The 15,055-nt window shown below is 36.2% G+C and overlaps 1 protein-coding gene across 4 annotated transcripts in view; it reads left to right on the top strand.

The window, feature by feature from the left end:
- GLRA3 (glycine receptor alpha 3) overlaps positions 1–15,055 on the top strand; it is a 74,877-nt gene that overhangs the window by 53,769 nt on the left and 6,053 nt on the right. For all 4 annotated transcript variants that reach the window (XR_009964764.1, XM_062618635.1, XM_062618718.1 and 1 more), the window contains exons 6-8: positions 1,361–1,498; positions 9,903–10,117; positions 11,733–11,879. Coding sequence is in view for 3 of the 4 variants with exons in the window: in XM_062618635.1 (XP_062474619.1) it covers positions 1,361–1,498; positions 9,903–10,117; positions 11,733–11,879 (500 nt within the window). In the remaining variant the exon portion in view is untranslated. The remainder of the gene's footprint in view (positions 1–1,360; positions 1,499–9,902; positions 10,118–11,732; positions 11,880–15,055) is intronic.

Genomic DNA, 15,055 nt, shown 5'->3' with positions numbered 1-15,055 from the left:
AGTCAGCATATAAGGGCATTATGGCTGAATCGCATTTATTCATAGAGAAATGAAGTCACTGAATATAACAGGGGAAAGATTTATGCCCACACATCAAAGAAGTTATTTCCTTCACTGGAACTCAAGATTTCAGTATTTGCTGCAGACAGTTACTCTTAGAAAGTTCTGAAAAAAATATACATTTGCTACTGAATTTGCTACTGAAAGATTAAAAAATATTTGCAGTTATCAATAGGTTATCCTCAGCAGCTCATGGCTACTGGACTAAAGCAGAAAGGAAATATTGCAAAGAAAGAAAATAGATGAATGAAAGATATAATTTAGACATAAAAACCCTCCCTTTTATTTCTGGTTCAAGCTATTATAAGTGTCTCAACTGTGCCCTTGTTGTTCAAACTATTACAACAATAGAAGCTATCTAGTTTTAGATTTCAATCTTAAAAATTCATTTCTTCCAAATCTATTAGATTCTGAGAAAGTCTTAATCAAAACTGAACAAGAATAGGAATCTTTTTTTTTTTGATTTATTATAACCAGATAAAATAGATTCAGAAAACTAGTAAAATGAAATGTCAGGGATGTACCAGAAAATTAATATATGACATATTCAGAGGAAGTAGAGATATTTCCCCCAGTGATATCCCATGTGACTATTCATTTGAGAGGGGGAAATAGCAGGGGAAAGTACTTGCCATTTACAAAGTCTGGCCCTTGATTAGTACTTCTATTATGGCTTTTGCTGTTTTATTTAATCTTATACAAACATGCATGAGGTATGGATAAATCCAGGAATCAGGATATTAAAACTGAATGCCTTTAAATCCCATCATACATCACAGTCAGCTAATATGAGAAGATTACGATAAATTTCTCTCCCTTGTTTTGTACCAGTTTCAGAGAAAAGTACTTGTTTCAATTCAAGGAATACCTCACTCTTGCAGAAATTTTCTTTCATTGTTCTCTGTGGAGAGTTTGCACCTTACAATTCAAATTCACATACATCTATAAACTATCCACTCTTTCATCTCGAATAAAAGGAGGAAGACACCTGCGTGTGAAGGGCCTACTGGATCCTTCACAGGCAGGGTAGAGTAAGATGACCCCAACCACCCAAGAGAATTGGATGTTTAGTTCATTTTGATGCTTTTGTTAATTCCATTAATAGACTGACTATAAAGATTTCACAAAGGATGCAGAAGACTGGCTTTTTTTTCTAGTTCAAAATGTTTGGTGATACAAGCAGACCTCTGTATTATCTCCATTTTGTGACATTTACTCAACACTATTTGGTATGTCCCTGCTTTTTTGAAGCTGACCTAAAGTTGGTTTGCAATTTTGTTTATTTTGCTTTTCTTTTTAGTTGGATACACAATGAATGATCTCATTTTCGAATGGCAAGAAAAGGGAGCAGTTCAAGTAGCAGAAGGTCTCACTCTGCCACAGTTTCTGTTGAAAGAAGAAAAAGATCTATGTTACTGCACCAAGCATTACAATACAGGTAGGAAAGCATGTTAGTGATTAAAACTGGAAAGACATTTAACATTTATATTATTTTTGAAACTTGTTTTATTTATTTAATTATTCTTACTGAACTCCCAAGAAGATTAAAATGTCCAGGTGCATTGTGCAGGATAATGCAGTCTTAAATAACTGATATGATGAAAGAAAACTACCTGAAGGCTGATCAAACTTCTATTTTAGTAAATTTAAGAAACTACATAGCTCACATAATTCAGAAGCAATTCAGCCAGGAATTTTATTTTTCCAGTAGGTGCCATGAACACATCTACACAGAACTGCTGAAATTAAAAGGTATTATGCTGTGCACTAAACATGGCCTGGCTCAGTGAGGAAAAAGGGACACGGCATCCCTATGAGCTGCTGTCACATTTAGATGGGAGAAAGGGTTTATTGTCATAACTCTAGAGGACAGCATGGTCATTGTTATATTTCTGCATTCCTTTGACCAAACTGCATTTCTGTGGCCAAACAAGTGCTCTAAAATATGAGCGCAGCCCACAACCCTGAAAAGATGGCTGAGGTTTGTGCCTCTACTTGAAAAAACAATTGGGCCATATAATTTGTCCAGAAAAGTCAAGCTGTTTACAAGTACAGAAAACTGGGAAACCTGGATGCAGGCACCCATCACATGCTTCAGGATAGAGACTTTAAAAGACCTCAGCAAGCAAGAAGACAATTGCACAGATGTGGGACGTGCCGATGATGAGCAGGGGGAATAAAATGCAGTGCTGAGAGGCACCAGCTGCAGGCAGAAAAAAAGGGTATGTTCTCACCAGAGGAAGCAGCAGAATGGCCTGCTCTGAGTTACAGAACCAAAGTTAGGGATACGAATCTAAAAGAATTCTGTCAGGGCAAACCAGAGAGAAAAGACAGTGCAGCACTGCATTTTTTGTGAGATTCTCCTCTTCGAGTACTTTCTCCAGGGTATTAAGTTTTTATTCAGGTCTGCAGTACGAAGCTAATCAAATTAGAGTGGTTTGATTTGCTTTCTAGGAGAGCAGGAGTGCCTTTCATTACTTTCTACAGCCAGAATTATTAACTACCAATTGTAGCTTAAAAAACCCTAAATATTATATTAAAAGACAACAACTAAGAGTTTCTTTTCCTCCACTATATCACTCAGATATGAGACTAGTAATGTGCTTTCTTAAGGCTCCTGCAATGAGGTGATGTAGACCGATACCCCTTAAGGACACTCCACAAGAAACAAAACAAAAAAAAAAATCAAAACCAGAAATAAAGCCTATTTTTCTGGCCTATAACAGAGTAGATAAAATGAATTCTTAAAAGAACGCTAAGCAACTGCTGCTTGGTATGCAATAAGGGACCAAAGAAGAGTATTTAGTTTCAATTTACTTACAGCACAGGATGAAAGCTCTTCCAAGACATCCCATAAAACAGAAAAAAAACAAACCAAACCAAAAGCCTTCCTGTGAAGCAAATTAATGTGAAGCTTCAGGACAGTGTGTGGAAACTCATCAGTGCATGTCTCATCAGTGTTTCATGCCCAACTGAAAATGGATCACTGTAACCACAGCTTGAAAAGTAAAATGCTTCTAAGTATAGGGATATAACAATTTCAGAACAGTGCAGCTTAATGGCTCATCAAGTTTTGTGTTTTGAAGTGATGCAACAACATTTCTGAACATTTTCATGTTGTTGCGGCCACTGGTATATGTGACAAATTTGGGAGGTGATGTAGAATCATAAGTAGAAAAATCACAATATTCAAACCATTCACATTACAAGGATGGTCTTTCTCTACCATGTCTTCATTGACTTCCTGTGTGACACACATTGCTCCCCTGGCCTCTCATGCAAAACGCAATTTTAATAGCAATCACTTTGAAAAACAGTCTATGACAAGCTGAGGACATGACAATCTGTAGACACAGAAAACAACACTGCCTGACTCCAAAAGGGCATTTTTCTCTGCAGAAAAGACCTCAGTTATCACCCCTGCACTGATAAAAATTGAAACATTTGACCTTAAATATTCATTGCATAAAAAAATTATCAGCTGTCCTTGAAGCAGAGACATTACGTTTAGATGTCCTTGCTATTTATGTTGCTGTTAGATTCTCCTTAGTTTCTACTAACACTGCTAACACAGTGGAGCATGTGACTATTCTTTCATCTTGCAAGACTTCTGTTCAAGTCATTATCTACCAGCCTCCCAGACCTTTCCTGTAGAACCGCTGCCTACCCAGTCCATCCCCAACCTGTATCAGTGCATGAGGTTACCTCACTTTCATTGCAGAACTGTGCATTTATCTTTACCAATTGCCATGATGCTGTGGTGGGTCCTCCAGTCTATGGAGATCCCTCTGAATAGCAGTTTGGTCCTCCATTCTGAGCAAGTGCAAATTCATCAAATTGAAAAAAATTAGTTTATCCTTTCTACATTTATTTTCAACTCTTTTTACTGCAGTCATTACCAGTCTTGCACCAAGGTTAAGCTTACCACCGGCCACAGAACAAGCTATGTAAAGTCACTTCCTTCCTGGCCAAGAACTTACACTTATGTAGTCAATGGCACATGAGAGCATCAGCACTGATATTCCCCAATAGGCCACTGATATTTGCAGACCATGACTTGAAAGAATAACTTAATGGTAGTACATTCCTACAGCTGGTCTGTGAATCTTAGTTTTAGATACATAGACACCAGCCATATATATGAGAACATGCCTAGTTTTATGTGACAGATGCTTGAAAATTATTATTTCTAGTCAGGCTGCGTGATCATAGACACAGCCTGAATGTTTTACAACAAGGAAAAGACAAGTGCTTTTACAAGCAGTTTTTATCTCTTTGACTATTCTCAGTGTGTGTTGTAGTGCAATAGACATTTGTTTTGAGTAAATAATGGTCCTTTTTTCCTTCATACAAAGGTACAGAGATGAAACAAGAATACTCAGAGCATTACAATGGCAACTATTTAGGGAGAACCTAGGAATCCAAGGTATTAAATGTTAGAAAACAGTATCATAAAGTGCATTCACGCTGCTTCAATCCATGCAAAATCTGTTTCTTGGGTCTATCTATTGAGTCTACCTATTGTTTTGTCTTAGAAAATGAGTCTTTCGACTTTTGCTTTTAGAAGAGAGGACTGTCTAGTTTTGCCCTATAGAGAAAAGTGCATCAGCTGCCTTTTGCAGTACCTCTTTTCCAGACAAAATGACAAACTCTGCCTTATACAAATCTAGAAATGATAAACACTGCAGCAGTTCAGGACTGCACCTAGAAATAAAAACTCTAACACAATGTTCAAGCTCAGACTGAGCTTGAATGCTTAGGACCTTTATGGGTAGTACAGGAATCAGCTGCCTAAAGAAGTGATTCCAAGAAGGCAGACAATGGTAGAAGCCCTATATTGTATTAAGGGATCTAAATCTAAGTCAGTAATTTTGGCTAAGCCAGGGAAGAAATCTCACTCTCCATTTCTCCTTTCCTGCTATCTCTCAGTACTTAATTTCACATTAAATCTGTGTCTGTCGCTGTTTATCAAGGGGGAAAATGCAGTGCTAGAGGAGAGGAACATCATCATATCTCACTTGCCTCAGGACTCTTGATAGCAAATCTCCATCGATAGCAATATTTTGGCCATTGGGCGGGCTGGCTGGCTGGCTGTTTTTTGGTCATTGGTCTTCAGTAAAAACAGAATGTGTAGTCCACCTCTGTATTGGCAGATGCGTTGGAACCAGAATACAGATCTAACCCTCATACTCTGCAGGGTTCCATAATGAGTTCCATAATCCAAATTCAGATTTGCTTAATTTAGTTTAGTTTGATAAGCCTTGAATTATTCTCTATTCAGCATGTATAAAATTCTTACTTAAGTAAATAGTTTTATGAAATTTCACTAAGCTATACAGTCTTTAGGCCACAGTCTTCTCTACATCCATAAAATGTTTTCACAGTACATTGGCTATTAGCATTATCAATGGCTTTTCTTACATGAAGTCCAGACTATGACCCACTAGCATCTAAAGTAGTATCAAGAAGCAGATCCTTCAGCAGATATCTCTCCATTTGCCACGGATTAACAGTTAAATCTCTTCATGCTTAGTTCCTTTATTTTTTATTCTTAATACTTATTCCTTTTATATTTTGCTGTTATTAATTTTCAATTTCATAGTGTTTTAATAAATATTATTACTTTTATCTTTATTTCTCAGGCATGCTATTTCTTTGGCTGAGTTTCCTAAGGTGATTCTCCATTATGAAAACTTTCTATGTAGCTTCAGAAATAGCTCCTCAACCTTCCTGGGAACTGTAAACGTGACCATGATATTGTGAGGGTACAGTAACGAAAGCTTCCCACAGGGAATATCTTAGAGGTTGCTGAAAGGGGACAAATCTATTTAAGTTCTACCAATTACTGCCTCTGGAGCAGTGTGAGGCAGAGGAAACTGAAAAGGACTCCTTATGGACTGAAAGATACTACTTACGCTTGCTTTTGCTTGCACCCAAGCACACTCCTACCTGTATAGCTCACTACTTAAACAGCACCTGCCATTGTCAATAGAGGTTGTACAGCATGAAGGTGTGCTAAGGTGGAAAATTGCTCTTCTCAGATTATTCACAGTTGGCCACAGCAGCAACAACCAAAAAAAGAATATGTGACTTAAATACTGACTCCAAAGAAAAGCCACTTGTACTTTATGGGGAAAAGAAAAATCCTATAGAATGACTGGAATATCAGTTTCAGTGTGGACATTGCATGGAAATCATGCCAGCCCAGCAGATCTGACCTTGTTACTAAACATGTGTAAGAGAGAAAAATGCACCATCACATACATATATACCAGTACGTTCACTTCACATGCATAGGTACAGCATTCAGCAAGACAGTACTTTTGGTGCCTTTAGCACACTTGAATCCCTGGTTAGGCTGGACTTCAAACATGAAGAACCTCTGTTTTGGGAAAAAAATGTTTACCTTTTAGGAAGCTCTTAATAACTGTTCTTTCTTTTGCATTAGAAAAATCTGTCCATTTTATGGATTGTGTGCACATCTAGATTTACCCTTAGTCTGAAATAGCATCAGGCTTTAATACGTTACTCGGCCTCAGCAAAACCACAATACCACAAAAGTTTCATGTGTTCCTCCTGGCTACTCCCCATGACAATTACAGTGAATATCAGAATGAACTAGAGTTTACCTTCTGTGTGCTGCAAATGAATTATTAGAACAATGCTTTTAGCTGCTTGGATATTTCTTTCCCCAGCTGAGCTGACTTCATGGGTATGTCTCTTCTGATCTAGTCAAGCATCCAGTCAAAAAGATTAAAGCACAGCTAACCTGGCTTTGGATTTGAAATAAAATACAGGATGAGAAAGGAGACCCACAGCTGGAAAACAACAGCACAGCCTCAGCTGACTGCCTCCTAGCTGAAGTTCACAGCTGCTAGTGCAATCTATTTTTTTTTTTTTCCATTCTGCTTCATTAGCCAAGTTTATGCAAGTGGCCCTGATCTCAGCCAGGAAGGGCAAAAATTAACATCACCCCTTCCACACTTAGAACAGTAACTGTTAGAACTGCAGTGCCAAGACTGACTTCCAACTGTTGCCTTTCTCCAATAGTCAGCAGTGGAGTAACAGTGAGAAGTCTACCCGGGGAGACAGCAGTCTCCCAGGGAAGCTGCCAAGTATTAATTTTTCAGTGCTATTCTGGAACAAAGCAGATGAGGAATACCTATGAGTGGCATGTCCATAAACTCACTGGGCCTGAGACAAAGGCAGGAATCTAAAGTCACACATTCTGTACAGTTAAGTATTTTTCCACTTCATTTTCTTATTTTCAATTTTTGACTGTCAGGGATTGGGGCTTTTAGTTTGTTTGGGGGGTTATTTTTAACCTTGATCAATAATGTCTAGAAAAATTCAAATCCATGCAAAAGAATCTTTCAGTATAGTTCCTGTAACACATCACTCAGACTGAGTTCTGGCCTCTTCATTATCCCATCTCTTTTCTATACTTTTCTATGATTACAATATATTCCATTGGTACTTCTCTCATTTAAAATCTCTTTCATTTTCTCAGGGTTCTGTTCTCCACAGCTGTTCTCTCTCCTTAGTTTAGATGAACCCAGCAAACTTACAACCACAGAAACACAAACACACCAGACCTAGTACATTATTTATTCCCTCTTTAGGACATGGTGGTGAGAGCTCTGTAACAGTTTGAGCCCACTTGAGTACTCAGGAAAGAGACTTAGATCGCTTATCCCACCTTTCTCTGGAGAAAAGAAAAAAAACACAAAAAACCAAACAAACAGTAAAAAAAACAAACAAACAAACAAACAAAAAAAAACAAAAAACAAAACCGTGTACAAGCTATAGCCAATGTTTACTGACATTCCAGTTATGTACATATTACACTTTCTGATGCTTCTTAGTTTTCCTTCCTAATTTGTTTTCAAAGAAGAACATAGGACCCTAGAAGAAGGAAATGCTCCATGCTGAACTGTAATTATTGTGATCCCAAATAAAACAGCTTTGCAAGAGACCTAGATCTGATTGATACATTTCTGTCACTCCTTACCCTCATGATTTCCTGTGATGTATGAGAGAGAGAGACCAGTGCTGTCCAAGTCTGCTGTCACAAAAAGACAAATCTTCAGGGTAAGGATCGGTTTGAAGTAAGAATATGATTTTGACAAAGGCCCAGTGCAGAACTTCTAGTTATGTGAGCTGTACTGAACTGCTAAGTAAAAGAATGTATCTTGTAGTTATCTTTTTGAAGATCCTGGAAGAGAAATATAAGCGAAAATCCTGGCCTTTTCCTGTTCACTTAGTTAAACCAGGACCTCATCCCTTGATTGAAGCAGAAATCAGTTTTGAAGCTGGGGCAGCAGATGGTTGAGACAGGATTTGGGACACAGATTTCACTAGTGTAGATAGGATTCAGAAAAAAACAGCAATTAGGAATGGAACTAATAATTGAGCCAGCAGATATAAAACTCCTGGGATATGCCATTTTTAAAATTGAACATCATAACTACTGTCTTTCTAAATAATTTTTTAGTGTCTCAACAGAATAAAAATTTTATACAATGATAATTACTATGACATCATAGAAACAACAGCCTGTGAAGAGAACTATTATGAAAAGAATTAAGTTCAGAAGATATTTCCAAGCCTAGAATAACAAAAAATTCAGTTTGACTTTATCTGAAACACATTTCTGTGTGCCTAACACTTGTCACAGCATAATATACAATATATCAAATTAGCATGGCATAAGCTCATAAATAAGTCCATTACATGAATTTTGTTAATATGATAAATATTAAAGCATTATTAATGTGGAACTATTTTCTATAAAATGGCATTTTGGCAAATAAAAATGGATTAGGAAAGTATCCATCAAAATAGATACATTCTATAACAAAAAAAAAATTGCATATCAATTAAGAAATAAACAACTATACAGCTTTCCATGTTAAATTAGGAAATTCTTTCATTCAAATAAGGAAGAAATCTGAGCTATGCATATTTCCTGCTGTGAGAAACTGTGTATTCATGTATACTCTATTTACAGTAACAGCATTGCCGTCAGCACCATTCATATGTGACTAATATGAGCATTGAGCAGAATTAGAAAATCTGATGAGACCAGGTCAAGAGCTGTGAAATAATCTACAGTCCACAGGGTAAAAAAAAAAAAGCAATCTGGACAGGAGAAAAAAAAATGAGTTTATGGCATTTCTATGAAGAAACAATAATATTTTTGTTCTGGTTTAAGTTGTTTAATATTCAGTATCTGGGAAAAAATAGGCCATTTAATTAGCTTCCTAAAGTTAGTTAATCTCAAATCCTCAATTTCTCTTTAAATCTCAGACATTGTACTTTTGAACTGGAACAGTTTGAATGGGGATAAAAGGCAAGATTTAGCAGAATCCTAATGCCCAAATTGATCTCACTATATTTTTCTCAAATTCATTGAACTAAAAAAAACGAAATTCAAGCTTCAAATTGAACCAAAAGATAAAGGAGATGTTATACAATAGGAAAGGAACCCTTTTCTTTGCATACAGCAGTATTTCCAAGCAATAGAAAAACAAGTATGATCACACAGAGGAAGTTTCCGTTGTCATAATGAATTGTGTTTTGTTTTTTACAAGGAAAGAAGAGTTCCAGAGGTTAGTGAATTCTTAAGTTTTCAGGTTTTCTGTCCACTTTCTTTTCAGTAAATACTCCTGTTATAGCAGAGATCATGCATATTAAAAATTACCGAAGAGAAATCAAAACATCCATCTTTCATTAGAGAACAAATATATTAGACAGAGTGTAAATTCTTTAATGTACGCACTAGAAGTTGACAGTAAAGAACATTCTATTTCTATTGAATATTTCTTCTTTGCTATAAAAAGGAAAGTTTACATGTATTGAAGTCCGATTTCACCTTGAGAGGCAGATGGGTTACTATCTCATCCAGATGTACATACCAAGTCTCTTGATCGTCATTCTCTCCTGGGTGTCGTTTTGGATCAATATGGATGCAGCTCCAGCCAGAGTGGCTTTAGGCATAACAACTGTACTGACCATGACAACACAAAGCTCAGGTTCACGAGCATCTCTTCCAAAGGTAGGCAGAATTTCTTTTGTTTGAACCACATTAGTACAAAGTCATAATGCTGTGTGACAAATAAGCACCTTCAGTCAACCTTATAATGTGTGTTTGAATTATCAATATTCAGGCATCTTCTAAAGGAGATAACCTTGAAATATTTAGGTGGGTTTTGAGTCACCAATCAAATATATTCCATTCCCCCTATCTCAGCTATTTAGCCAACTATCTATTAAATTCCACAAACTTCAGTAAGTAACAAAAGCAATGTTATTCAGTACTATATAAATGCTGCTTAGCACTTCACTAGCTCATCATTTTCCAGATCCCAGTATTTGATGACATGTTAACAGATATCACTGAATTTCTAAAGTTCATAGATTCTATCCTTCTCTCAATGATATTTCTTTCTCAAAACCTGCCTACATTATGAATTAACTCACTAATCATAATTAACTAGTTAACAACTAGTTAACTCCCTAGTTACGATTTACATTAAAATACAGAAAAAATGTGAAGCTAAGTAGTTCCAGACAGCTGTATAAAGAATGGCTCACTACACACTGTAAATAGCTTCAATTATATTTGTGTGATTAATTATTTAAGTTTTCTGACTTGTCATTGCTTTAGAGATTTTCATTTTAAGGCTTATTCCTTGACCATCTTCATGTTCCACTGCACTTAAGGGAAATAAAATATACACAATAAAAATACACAAAGTCCACTTCTGTATTTAGCTTTAACATGGTATTTTTATGCTGGCTAATTAAATTTTTTTTCCAAGTAAAATATCCCTAACAGGGGTGTGTCTCATGCCTCAAATATATGGATTTAAACGCATATGAATCTAGCATCAACAGAAAAGAAAACAAAATTTTATAAAAACTCAAAAAAATAAGACTGTAAGAGGTTACCAAAGAGAGCTACGGATGGTTTTTTTGTCAGATTTTTTAAGCCTGAAGCTAGTTATGTTGGTTTATATGACAAAGCTCTTGTAAATCTACACACAGGGAGAGGCCCTACTTTCCTAGTTCAGATTATGTCCTGCAGCAGAGCTTGGCAGTAAAGGATTGCAATGAGTTCGTCTACTCTGTAACTGGTTTTCAGAAGTTCCACTGTGTCAAAATTACAGGACAAATTTGAACCTATAACTTTAATTTACTGTGTCTATATTAGCAGAGAATGAACATACCGGAGTTATCCATTTATCTCCTGTCTTCTACCTAATTTCTATTCCAGGCACTTTAAATCAGATCTATTCTAATACAGGAATTCCCACTGGTCCCACTATAAGTTATTTTTTGGTTCCTTAGTATCGTTCACAGATCTCAGTGGGACAAATGGAGGAAGAGCATGTGCTTCTTCTGGATTATTTGGTTTGTGATACAGTGTACACAGTACCTTATAAGGAACTGTTAATAAGAAACAGTAAACATATTTTGCCAAAGACTACTTTTTTTAAAGAAACATTTAACACTTATAGCTTGAATTGTTGTCCCTCTTATTATCTAGCTTTCATGTTTTGCTTTATAAAAGTAGTGTTGGGAGGTGGAGATATTAATGGACTTTCTCCTTGATATGAAATGCTAAACCTCACATCTGTGGTTTTAACACAGTCTTTTTCTCTCTATAGGTATCATATGTCAAAGCAATTGACATCTGGATGGCTGTGTGTCTGCTCTTTGTATTTTCTGCACTTTTGGAGTATGCAGCTGTAAACTTTGTGTCAAGGCAACATAAAGAACTTCTGCGATTCCGCCGCAAGAGGAAGAAGAACAAGGTAAAAGTAACAACATTCACAACTTTGAAAGAGAGTCAGAGATTGATTTACCCCAGGATACAGGGTTAATCTGGTAAACACAGTCAAGGCTTAAAGTGGCAATATAAATAAAATAGCAGCATTCACTGTAGGTAGAGGGTCACTACAAGGACTATGCACTGCATAAATCCAACTTGAAGTCTCAAAGAGGGATTAAGAAGGAATTAAACGAGGCATGGACCATGTGGGAGCCATCTGCAGAAGGATGAATTCCACTCTGTTAGAAGAGTTAAGTTCTTTGGTGGATGAATGTTGCTGGTCCTGCAGCAGTTTTTATTACATTGCGATCTAACAAATAATATTTCCTAAATTCTTCCTAGTATGCAGTTCAAAGCCTTAGCAGCAGTGTTTTATGTAAATATTTTAAAATAAAAAATTATTAATACTATTGATGAAAAAAATTTATTTTAAAAGGCTGAGAAGTGTATTTTTCTTCTAACGTTAATCTAGTGTAAATTGTTCGTGCAACTAGTAAGAAACTTTAATATGGCAATGGTTAGTAACCATTTATTTTATAGCTGAAGCTATCTAGACTACCAGCAAAATAAGCCACTACCAAGTGCAAAGTCAAACAGCTAAGGCTACAGGTTTTAATTTTAAAGTTGCAGTTAAATCAAGCAATAAGCAAAATTTCTTAAAACAATATGTAACTCCTACTTCGGATTTTTCAAAGAGTAAGTTTTTCTCCAACCTACTCATTAAAAGAATATGCATGTCATGCAGAGCCCTTCTGCTGGCTTTTGGTGACTATCTAGAGTATCACTGTGGCTTAAAGCCTGACTGTAGCTCAGACTCAGCTCAGCCATCTTTTGTTCCTGAAGACTTACCTCAATTTATTGCTTACATCACAAGGAGAGGACATTTTACAGGTTGTTTCCCTTTTACTTAAAAGATATGGAAAATCTGTAATGCCACAAAGCCTACCTAAGCAGTCTCTACTAGCAAGGCTCCATGCTAAAGGCAGGCCAGACAGTCAAATGAACATGACATTCTCATACATTTGCCTGTTTCAGTGTTTTGGGTCCTAGATTTCAGCTGCTGAAACTCATGTGCTGTAGCATAGAGGATGATTCAGACCACCTGTACCTGCTTTCAACATTTGCTCCTGTGAAAAAAAATGTGTTTTTTTCTTTTCGCTGATAGTAGCAGAAAAAAATACTTTCTCAGACACACATTTTTGTGACAGATTATTTATTTTTCAATTGTGGCAGCTCTCTGAAAGCTGCTTAATGGTTTGGAATGGGTAAGTGGGACAGGCAGAGACAGATTACTGGGCAGGGGACAGGTGAGCCACAACAGGTGTGTCATGTATTAAACAGCAGTGGTTAGTAATACGCTATGTGACTAAACCTCTAGTCTATACATTTTTTTCACCATGTGTTATAGCATCTTCTGGATGTCACACAGATTTACCATATTCAACTTCAGCAATATCTTTCTTGAACACAAGTCAATTATTATAACTGCAGGGTTAGGAATTGGCGGGTAATATTACCTACCTTCCTCAGAATCAAACCAAACCTTTTTCAAGCCCTATCTTAGCAAGACTTCAAGCTCACCAAAGACACTTCTTCAACAATCACAATCAATCAAATTTCATCTTAGATATATGTGGAGAAAGATCCACAACATATGAAGTACTTCTAAGAGAAGACCACTTAACAAAAATGTATGCACATGAATAGTATCATTGTCTTAAGTGTTTTGCTGGACCAGTGCTTGACATCATGATATTACTTAAAAGACCTTATTCTAATTTTACGCTTCATTAGACAGTCTTCTACCTTCAGGTAGGTTGCCTGTTAGATTCTCATGAAATTAGAGGGTTAGAGACTGAAGTGTCTATAGTAAACTATCAAGTACTACTGTTTGATTCTGTAGGATGAAGACATGCATTTTAATGCCTTTCTTCATAACATACGTAGGTGAGGGTGTTAAGCATATTCAGAGAGACATGGTTTTCCCTTCCTCCCTGTATTGCAATGTTTCATCATGAGACAGGTTTCTCAGCCTACATTTACCAAGAAATGCTTTGTTCCCATGCAAGGTTATGATTTTGAGAAGTAGACATTTTTTCTGAAAAGACTAAATGAATGTTTCTTGAGTGACTCCATTCTGTGTAAATCTAGAGCTCCCAGACGGAGTTATCTTTTGAGAAAATACCTTCTCAAGATCTACAGACAGCTCAGCTAATTGCTTCTCTTTTTCTCAATGTTTTATTAAACCATTCCTTGCCCAACAAGCAAACAAGTTGAAATTTTACAGCATAGAGATACTCTCTCTTCAAAAAATTGGATGTCATCCAAAGCCTCTGGTATACAAATAGTAAATGTCATCTTTCAGATTAAAAAAAAGCAGTTAATAACTAGGCTTCCCTACCACAAATGTTACTATTTATTCACCACAATTTCTAACATGAAATGCATACCCTAGGATCATAATTCAAATTAACCTTTGTTTACTTCTTCTTTTGTCTTTTTTAAAGTCAGTTAGCATAGCATATGATTATTAAATTTTATATGTATTTGTTATCCCTTTGGACTAGGTTAAACTCTCAGGAAATTGTACTGACTTTTAAAATTACCATGTACAAAGAAATGTTCATTTGACCACAAAGTCAAAAGACATGAAAAAAAAAAAATAGGTTAAAAAGCTGTGTTTAAAATAAACTTCAGGAGCTTCCTTGAACATTAAAACCTCTTTTTTTTCAAAGTGAAAACTGCTATTCTATTCAGTATTTATGTCCAAATAGATTAAAGAAATAGGTTAGGATAATTTATTAGCCTTTTTCATCCTATGTGCTTACCATGTGGGGATATCTTACCAGGATTAGGTTTTTCTACCAGGTGAATTCCAGCCGATGAATACAGAATTTTTTTGCATAGGCTTTTTACCTGCAAGGATAGAGCAAAATTCTTAGTGGTTTGACTGTGTTGCAAAAATCAAGAAACAGATCGGTTTAGATATGGTTCATTTCAGGTATATGTTGACAGAAGAGAACATGTATGCAAAATCTCTAATTGCAATAGGGCAGCTGACGAATTTCCAAAGTTTATTTTCTTTTTAATTAAAAAGATGTGTTTGTTGCAAGAAATATTTACTTTTACCAGGTAACCCTAGCAATGGCCAGATGATTG

This window comes from Pezoporus occidentalis, unplaced genomic scaffold (assembly GCF_034315485.1).
Source record: "Pezoporus occidentalis ecotype Australia unplaced genomic scaffold, CSIRO_AGI_Poc_V1 ctg1, whole genome shotgun sequence".
Classification (NCBI taxonomy): domain Eukaryota; kingdom Metazoa; phylum Chordata; class Aves; order Psittaciformes; family Psittacidae; genus Pezoporus; species Pezoporus occidentalis.
Note: the sequence above shows the minus strand (reverse complement) of the source record. Positions and strands in the feature narration are given on the sequence as shown.